This window comes from Perca fluviatilis, chromosome 9 (assembly GCF_010015445.1).
Source record: "Perca fluviatilis chromosome 9, GENO_Pfluv_1.0, whole genome shotgun sequence".
Lineage (NCBI taxonomy): Eukaryota > Metazoa > Chordata > Actinopteri > Perciformes > Percidae > Perca > Perca fluviatilis.
The window spans coordinates 28,195,323-28,204,942 of record NC_053120.1 but is presented as its reverse complement, the minus strand read 5'-3'; the positions used below and the strand labels follow the sequence as shown (position 1 = coordinate 28,204,942).

The window sequence follows — 9,620 nt, the reverse complement described above, 5'->3', positions numbered from 1 at the left end:
CAGCAAAAACTGTGAATATACATACAAGGATATCCATATAAGGACTCAAATGTGTCGATACTGTCTTTTTTTTTTTTAGATAAACAGATATGGTTTAAATAAGCCTTTTTTCCATACAGCCTTTCATGAACAAAATCATGCACAACTAAACAAGGGCAACACTACCATGAGTCTCATGCATCAAGGTACGTCAATCCAGTTTATGTGGGTTACTGCACATGTAGGTCTGAAGGGGAATTTAGGCTGTGGCAACCGTTTGGAATAAAACAGTGGAAGACTGAAATAAGAGGAACGTTTCTGTGCAATTTAAATAACAAAGTCTAGTAATGATGGAGTGTAGTGAACAAAAAGACAAAGAATACTTTATATTTTATGCTCTTAATATAATTTTATATATGTATAATAGTATGAAGCCTTAAATAAAATAAAAATAATAATAATAATAATAATTATAATAATAATAAAAAACCTGAAGAAGACCGTTGGGGGCGGAAGCAGTTTTCTGTCAGCTGACAGAATTTTGTTTTGGTCCCCCTCCCTCCAGTAAGGTCCCTGTGCTCTTCATCTATTTGTGTTTCTGCGATCAGGTTGTTCTGTGACAGCTAACGGAAATGAAGAAGTTTTTCGATGGCTTTAAGAAAGACATTAAGTTTAAAACTGCGGGACCTGGGAAGAAACTAACAGAAGATACCAGGCAAATAACAAACTTCACTTTTAACAGTTGCAACAGTGCTAGAGCTAGCCGCATAGCTAGCTGTCTAACGATTGCAAAATTGAGTTAGCAAACAGCTAGCTAGCCAGCCGCTGGTAATTAATGATTATTGGGTCACTTAGCATGTCGCAAAGCTACCTAAAACAATGTTGACAGTGATTTTCCTGTAACGTTATGCGTTAGGTAGCATATAACGTAAATGGGCTAACGTTTACTGTTTTCCTCCGTTAGCAGCTGGATTATATAATAACGTTAACGTTAACGGTTACTCATCCAATTTCAGGTTAGACAACAGTTAATCCCCATACAAATCGTATTTAGCCAATGCTCTTAGTAACGTAAATGGACTTTTACTCGTACGTAAGCTTCCTAACTAGCTAGCTAACTACTGCCTGGAAATAGACTTGCTGTATCACTGACGTCTAGGCGTCCGTTTGCACATAAAATAGCCTAACGTAAACTAGCTAAACCGCATATTTTGTATGTGTTTGGGGACGAGGATTTGAGGCCCAACGTGGAGCCAAAACATGTCTCTTCACTTCGCCTTTCTGTCTTCCTAACACTGTAGTAGCAAGCCCGAGGTAGTGCAGAGCAGCTCCAGTAGCAAGAATAATCGCCATGCTCCCAGTGAAGGATCCCAGATGGCTGGAGCCGCAGCCCTGGCCAGGATAGAACAGCATCAGCGGCCGAAGGTCTACACCTCTCAGGACGTCATCAGGAACCAGGGTGAGACAGACAACCCTAATCCAAATTAATCCAAAAAGTGTTAGCCCGAAATGAGTTGAATTCCACCCCGTCTCACATTACATACTTTTATCGAATAATGAGATGTGTATGCTTTGAGTAATGTTTTTTTATGTTATTGCATGCAGTTGCCATAAAAGGTTTGGGGTTGTGAGCCCTAATTTAACTTACATTTATGGGCTGACTAATGGCATAAGACTGTCAGTTTTAGAAAGTAATATTATTGTCAACCCGGTACTATTATCACTGATACTATTTGTCTGATCATGTTTGTGTGCTCTCTTCTATTGTACAGACAGAAAACCTACTGTAGTCTCCTCTTAAAACCAGTTAACCACTATAAAACGGACATTTTTGAAAAGCTTGAATCTGTTTTGTAGAAAATACCAATAGGTATTACTATTTGCTTATTTGGAAAACTTGGATTACTGGCTTGGTTTTTGTTTCTAAACACATGCGTGAATCCCTGGTCCTGATGGTCTGAGATTTTCATTAGTGCCTGCCTATGTGATCAGGTCAGATTATTTGTTTTTTCCAATTCGCTGCTTGCAGTAAAAGTGAGGTTTATTTTGTTCAGTATAAAAGTTTGCTTAAAGAATAACAATTTAGTTTTCTATTGCTTATAAAGTGTTACCAAAAAAGATATATAATTGCATGGTTTTCTGTATTTACTTGTAGTTAAAAGAGAACTGGAGGCGGCTGCACTGGCTGAGAAAGAAAAGGCAGATACAGCAGAGGTATGTGTCACAGTGATTTGTTAGGTTAAATCAAGGTTTTTGAAATGGCACCATTAAATGAACACGCCAACTTATTGGGACTTTAGCTTATTCACCGTATCCCCCAGAATTCGATAAGTCCATACATACCCTTCTCATCTTTGCGTGGTGTTAGAACTGGTCTGGTTCGCACCCACCACTAGCCTCAGCTCCGCACAATCCGAGGTAACCGGCTCCAACTAGCCTACTGCTCCCAATAAGTGACAAAATAACGCAAACATTTTCCTATTGATGTTGTGATTTGTATAGTCACAGCGTGTACAAATAACAAGGTCACATGAGACACAGCCATCTTCTAACCGTATACATACTGGGAACTATATTCTTAGAAAGGCGAAGCACTGCTACTTGGGCGGAGTGATTTGCTCGCAGCACCTGAGAAGCCCCGTGGTGAGGAGCAGAGAGTTTGCATGGACTAATATCACTCCGCCCAAGTAGCAGAAGTAGCAGTGCTTTGCCTTCTGAGAATATAGTTCCCAGTATGTATACGGTTAGAAGATGACTGTGTCTCATGTGACCTTGTTATTTGTACACGCTGTGACTATACAAATCACAACATCAATAGGAAAATGTTTGCGTTATTTTGTCACTTATTGGGAGCAGTAGGCTAGTTGGAGCCGGTTACCTCCGGGATCTGTGCTAAACGAGGCTAGTGGTGGGTGCGTCAGACAGAGTTACAACACGCACGGAGATGAGAAGGGTATGTATGGACTTATCGAATTCTGGGGGATACGGTGAATAAGCTAAAGTCCCAATAAGTCGGCGTGTTCCTTTTTAAGATTTATGCTTAGCTCACAGTGATCAGTATTTAGTCTGACGATAGTGGTGATTGACCATTCTTTTCCAGGGAGCCAAAGTGCCAGTGAAAGATCCTGCCTGTCTCTCAGTGTCAGGTGTGTATTTCACATGTCCGCTAACTGGAGCAACTCTAACTAAGAGTGAGAGAGAAGTACACATTAAAGAGGCCATTTTGATGGTACGTCTGAAGATATTCTCACTTGTTGTTGTTGTTGTTGTTGTGTGGTTCGAGCTCGAATTAGAATATGTTTGCAACATAATAACTTCCTCTGAATATGACTGAATGCTATTCTAGGGAGTACTGTTGATAAAACATGTAGTCTGTTTTTACTGTCAGCGGTTTGAGGAGGATAGAGTTGAGGCCTCTGTTATGATGATCCACACATTTAACAAAGACCGAGAGAAAGTGAAGGCTGCCGTGGACATCATAAGCAAGTAAGACGCTCGGCAGTGGCTAATCATCATGCTGACTTTGACTTCCATTTTTTGACTTGTTTTTCTACTGTTGTCACAGCGTCAAATATCTTCAGTAACTGTATGTTTGTTCATTGTTTGGTCACCAGGTATATTGAGAACATATGTAAGAATCCCACAGAGGAGAAATACAGGAAGATTAAACTCAGCAACAAGGTGTACCAGGTGAGGTTGAAACTCCGTACTGTGGACGTCATCCTTTTTGAATTTACGCTTAAGCCTTCTTTTATATCATTCCCTCTTTTTGATTTATTTCAGGAGAAAGTTCGTTGTGTGGAGGGCAGCAGAGAGTTCCTGGAGGCACTGGGCTTCACAAGCATTATGCTTCCTGTAGAAGGTCAAGGTAAAAGCTCCTACTTTAATAAACAAGTTCCTTATCTTCATTTAAACAGTCAACCTGGCTAACACAGTGTTCCACTATTTGTGCTTGCCTTTCCTGGAGATCAGAGGAGGAAGAGGAGTTCCTGGTGTTACTAGAGTATAGCCCCGATGCCCTGGAGTTGATGAAGGAGAGGAGGGATCGTCTCCAGAGAGGCGAGCCGGTCAGGGCTCAGCTGGACCGACAGCCTCAAGCATTCAGATCCTCCCCCAACGCCCAACGCTTCGAGCTGCCGCCAGAATTCTACAACCTGACAGCGGAGGAGCTCAAGAGGGAGCAACAGCAGAGGTACAGACTCCTTGGTAATGGATGGTACAGTCTAGGTTATAGGACCTACATTTATACATTGATCCGCCAACAAACAAATTCAAATTTGATATTTAGCAAAAATAGCACAATTGCATTCCAGTGGCACTGTGTATTTAGATGTCATGGACATTTTTGAGGGGACAGATCCTCTCCAAATAAACACAAAATGTCTGTTGTATACACATGAAATTGCCTTGAAAAACTGTATTTATTTATGTTTTTCTCTGATTGTGGTAATGATGCCAGGACGTTAGACCCATATCTGATTCTCAACATCTGCATTTTCTTATTTGAGTCACGCTCTTTGTCAACGTGCGATTATAAAACCCTGATCATTGTGGTCGATTAAACATTGCACAAGCATAACTAGGCTGTTGCAAAACAACCGCATACATGTCTGCACATCAAACTGTTTGTTTGATTGTTAACATCCTCCCCTTCAGTAATGTATGCTAGTAGACCCCTTCAGTGCTCAGTGGGTGTGCTATGCACCTCTAGCCACGAAAATACCAAAGTGCGCGTCACACACACCTCTCCGGACTGTGGTCTAGTGGTGTTTGTCCATCGTTTTGGACCATCACCCTGCACTCAATTTCCTGTGTGTCTTGTGTGTGTTTCCCAGGAGTGAGTTGGTGGAGAAGAACGCCATGCTGCGCACTAAAGCCATGAGGGAGAAAGAGGAGCAGAGGGAGAGAAGGAAATACAACTACACTCTGCTCAGGATCAGACTGCCTGATGGAAGCCTTCTACAAGGTCTTTTTTTATTTTTAAATCCATTCAGATCAATACAAAATGAGTCAACAACCTGATTAGCCCTAATTAAAATGGAAGTGAGTCAGTAAAGATGATGTGTCACCCCAGGGACCTTCTATGCGTGGGACCGGCTGCCTGTGCTGTTTGCGTTTGTACGGGAGTCCTTGGTGGACGGCTGGCAGCCCTTTGAGCTCATCGCTCCCGGAGGTCAGAAACTACAAGAGGCTGAAGAAGTCGCTCTCGCAGAGTGTAATTTGGTGAGTGACACGAAACTGGCCTACATAAAGTAGCACATCTAAGATGCAGATAGACTGGTGATATTCTTTATTTTTCCACTGTAAACAAATTCATTGAAAAGACCAAAACCAACAAAACATTGATTCTATTAACAAAACGCAGAGCATGTTTCTCTGTGCCAAAAACAGTTAAAAACATCCTTCATTTATTGTCTTAATACTGTAAATACACACGATCACAAGCACCAAATGTGTATTCATCCACTGCTGAAAATAGTCCCCAACAAATGCACTGTTTGCGCCTGTTTGAGCAATGTCTGCTAAAAACTAAAGTGCTCAGCTGTTTTAGGAAACCACTGTCTTTTTTTTTTTTTTTTTTTTTTTTTTCTTTTTTTAAAGAAATGCGTCTTTAGTAGGAACAAATTAGGTCGGTGTCACAAACAGGTGAGGGTAGGCAGATGGACCAACATATTGTTGGTTTTGGTTTTTCATGGGTTTGTTGACCATAAAAAAGAATTCAGAATAGCGCCAAAGTCATACTGAAATAATTCATCTAGTAAAACAAACCGTTGTTGTTGTTGTTTACTCCATGCAATGATAATTAATATCGAATAAATGTGGGCTCTAGTAACTCGTGCTAGACGATGCATTATTTAAAGGCCTGGACACACCAAGCCGATAATCGGCCGTTGGACAGTCTGGCGAGGTCAGCGACTCGAGTCTGTTCAGTGTGTTCCGTGCCGTCGTCCGTCCGAGGGGCCGTCTGCCTTCGTTTTGGCTAATTTGACATGTATAATCGGCGGGGCGGGCGCTGCCGGCAGTCGGACTCAAATGACCCATCTGATTGGTAGAGTGCTAACCCGAAAATGGAGAGCGGAATGAGCGTGACTAGAGTCTCTCAAAATCTGACAAATCTTTGTCGATCTGAAATGAAGACAGATTCAGCAACTGCATGGCCTATTTCTCGCTTAAAATGTTCTCCGAAACACGTTTCGGTGAACTATTTTAGTACAATATGAGATCGTATTCTGAACAAGCCGCCATGACAGTCTGGCTTTGAATTTCCGGAGAAACCAGACCCACGTGACGCGTTCGTCCAATCAGCTGCCGGTTTTCATTTTTGGGCGACCATACAGAGAACGCCGCCTGCTATGATGGAGACGTATTACGTCTCGTTGCTTTGGTGTATTCAGAGGCACTTTTTTGACCAATTTGGGGAGACTGATCAGTCCGACTGCCTTTTCTGCCGACGTTTGGCCCTCGGCTCTGTGTGTCCGGGTCTTTACTGTCACAACACAAGTCAGGGTGTGAGTCTTCACTGGTCTCACTATTCGACTTAATTACGATTATCTTGTCAACGATTTGAATCGATTCCATATCACGACGCCGTCACCTCCTCAATATTATTATATTCAATATTATCATATATTGCTACACATGGTTTTCCTCAACAAATTCAGGCAGTCAGATATGTATGAACTCCACTTTTTATTGTATCTACTGTAACAAAAAGGCAAAAAACCAAACAAAAAGTAGCGGCCGGAAAATCAACAAGCAACATCAGTAGGCAATAATCAATTATGGCTCGTCACTGCATCGCGATGCAGACCTGGACGAATCTGCAATGCAGTGATTGATTTCAACACCCCTAATCAATATTGAACACAATTGTCATTGTTGAGTTGCAGTCCCAATAGCAAGTGTGCCGTCGTCTTTTATACAGTCCAGTGTTTGCATTGCCGTTTCCTGAAGTTGAGCTCAGATTGTGCCTGTGTGTTTTTAGGTCCCTGCAGCTCTGCTCACCTTCGCCTGGGATGCCGCCGTGCAGGCGGACATTGCAGCCGCGGGCAGAAAGAGCCCCGCCCTCCTCAAACCAGAGCTGTTGGAAACCATTCGGACCCTGAGCTGAGCAGACCCTCTGTCCCTGAACGCTCCCTGTTAACCCCCCCCCCTCCCCTCCTCTGGCACTACTTACTAGGGTGGAAGTGCCCCTTACAAATGACTAGTGATGAGTTTATTTTTGACAAACGCTAACTTAAGTCAGTAGCAACGATAGACTAGGGGCAACTTCACCCTAATGCGCTTGTTTTGCGGAGCAGCCCCTTCTCTCTCGGCGTGGGGATAATGTCTCAGCGGCACATTGTACTGAAGGAAGCTCTACTAACAGATGTAAGGAGACCGCAATGGACAAGTGCCGTTTGTTGCGTCCTGAATGTACATGCTGTGTAGACAATGACTAACCAACAGTCTACCAGTCCGGTATACTTCATGTGGCACGTTGAAAGACCTTGTTTTAACTGTGTCGACACTTCCTCCCCTTGTTTAAAGTAAACAGACCACGTTGCTTCCACAACAGTTGGATTAACAGTGTGGCTGTACAGTAGTGTAGAGAAAAAAATTCAAAGTAATTAAGCCAAGTAACATGTATTTGGTGTCTCAGCACCTAGATTCTGTCATTTTAAAAGCTGCTGGGTGTCTGTGCACCGGCTCGGACTTGAAATGCTATTGGTGTTCAAGTTTAAGCAGGGTTTCTTTTTGTCTGTCAACTGATGGATTGGATTTGATGTGATATTAGTCTGGTTCGTCCTCTGCTCTGCAGTGGCCTTGCACTCCCTGTTGTACAACAGACATCTCTGTGATTTATTCATATGTGTATGAGCACAAACCGGAATCATAACTGATTGACTTAAAGGGGCGCTATGCAGTTTTGGCCATTTCTTCGCTTTTTGCTCACAGGTTTCTCTATAGAGCTCCCCCTACAGCTTCGGGATAGATATTTGGCAGCTCTTACGTTTACTCGTGTCTGACTCCTCGCTCGGTCAGTCTGCCGTTTCCTCTTTCTCTGTTCCTCCGACAATGCTTTCCTAGCTTTCTGCTTCTTTTTTGCTGGCTCAGCCATGATAATGATAGTGTGTGTGTCCATCGCTACCTTGTTAGCCGGTTCCTGAATGGGCGTGTAGAGCTCAACAGTGAGCGCCCACTTTTTTTACGGCTCTGACGCCGGAAGTGTTTTTCCCCATTCAATTGTTTCATTGACGTTTCGAAAATTGCTTATATGTACAGTTTTAAAGTGCCCATATTATGAAAAAAAACACTTTTTCTGGGATTTGGGGTGTTATTTGTGTCTCTGGTGCTTCCACACGCGTACAAACTTTGAAAAAGTAAGTGAGCTACGGGTTTCTGAATATGCCTTCAGTCTCCGGGTGAGCTGGTCAAAATCTGCACGGCTTTCTACGTCACTAGCCAAAACGAGCTGGCTAACCGCAACCGTTAGCATGCTAGCGCTAGCATGCTACCGCTAGCATGCTACCTCATTCTCAATGGCAAAGCAATGCTACAACACACACAAGTTCACCATAATCTACAAAAAAACTATTTACATGTGCACCCTCGTTTAGAAGAAGTCTCACGGCTAATTCTGCCTTGTAACTGACCGAAGTTGGAGAAACGGCTGTCTGTACACGATCCGTTCTGCCTGCACAATCCGTTCTGCACATGCGCGATCCGTTCTGCACATGCACAAAAGGTTCGCGCATGCGCTGTTGTACGAGGATTTACGACACTGCACGATCTGTTCCACGCTTCCGGTCGACAGCCAAGCTAACGTTAGTTTAGCTAACAGCTAATTCGGCTAACCGTTAGCTGAGACAGCATGTAATAACTTTAAAAGACCCTCAAAATAAAACTTGAAAATAAACGTTAACATATATAACAGCTGTTACGTCAGTTCTACTTTACTTGTGCTCATTTAAAATACAATCAGTCAATACTTAAGTCTTAATTTAGCTGTAGGCCGCTTCTCCCATTAAGCGTTATTTTAGACTGAATCTAGCTGTCAGCTAGCGGTTAGCCAAATTAACTGTTAGCTACACTAACGTTTGCTTCCCGGTGGAGGCTAGCCATAGGCTAGCGTGGAACAGATCGTGCAGGTCGTATCCTCGGTAAAACAGTATTATCTTGCGCATGTGCAGAATGGATCGTACAGGCGGAACGGGTCGTGTACCGAGAACGGCCTTTCTTTTACTGTCTATGGAGCTAGCGGACATGATCTACGATCTGAGCTACTGTGCATGTGCCAGTGCAATCAAAGATAGTACAGAAGAAAAGATGTCTCACTCTGTAGCTAAAACAGAGACCTGAACACACGGTGAAAAGAGGAGCTGCAGCAATGTGCAGTACAACAAAAATATGGTGTTTTTTGAAAATTAAACAATGTAAACCTATTGTGGGACAACCTTAAAATACAATTATGAACCTGAAAATGAGCATAATATGGGCGCTTTTAGTCTGGAACTAAGCCAACCAGCTACGAGACGAATAGTGAGCATAACACATTTGATTCGCCGCAAAAAACATTTTGAAAACGACAAAAAAAGGCAAAGGTACAAGACCGTGTATAGAAACTATCATAGACTTATATATATATAGACGCTCGCTCT

General features: G+C 42.7%; 1 protein-coding gene across 2 annotated transcripts; it reads left to right on the top strand.

Annotated features, from left to right (window-relative positions):
- The first annotated feature begins 520 nt into the window (after nt 1–520).
- On the top strand, nt 521–7,978 carry ubxn6 (UBX domain protein 6). 2 transcript variants are annotated; one of them, XM_039810332.1, is made up of 11 exons: nt 521–694; nt 1,284–1,438; nt 2,135–2,193; nt 3,080–3,208; nt 3,368–3,465; nt 3,594–3,669; nt 3,763–3,847; nt 3,952–4,171; nt 4,815–4,945; nt 5,054–5,202; nt 6,965–7,978. In XM_039810332.1, exons 1-11 carry the CDS (start codon nt 612–614, stop codon nt 7,088–7,090), a joined length of 1,311 nt encoding a protein of 436 aa, XP_039666266.1. In that variant the 5' UTR covers nt 521–611; the 3' UTR covers nt 7,091–7,978. The 2 variants fall into 2 exon arrangements, with proteins under 2 accessions (XP_039666266.1, XP_039666265.1); XM_039810331.1 differs by having other exon boundaries at nt 1,281–1,438.
- The last annotated feature ends 1,642 nt before the right edge of the window (nt 7,979–9,620 follow it).

What these genes read in the sequence shown, in the direction of transcription:
- ubxn6 (XM_039810331.1), top strand. Translation starts at nt 612, where the DNA reads ATGAAGAAGTTTTTCGATGGCTTTAAGAAAGACATTAAGTTTAAAACT. An exon ending in TTAAAGAGGCCATTTTGATG is followed by an intron (nt 3,209 to 3,367) that starts GTACGTCTGAAG and finishes TTTTACTGTCAG; the next exon opens with CGGTTTGAGGAGGATAGAGT. An exon ending in GCCGTGGACATCATAAGCAA is followed by an intron (nt 3,466 to 3,593) that starts GTAAGACGCTCG and finishes TTTGGTCACCAG; the next exon opens with GTATATTGAGAACATATGTA.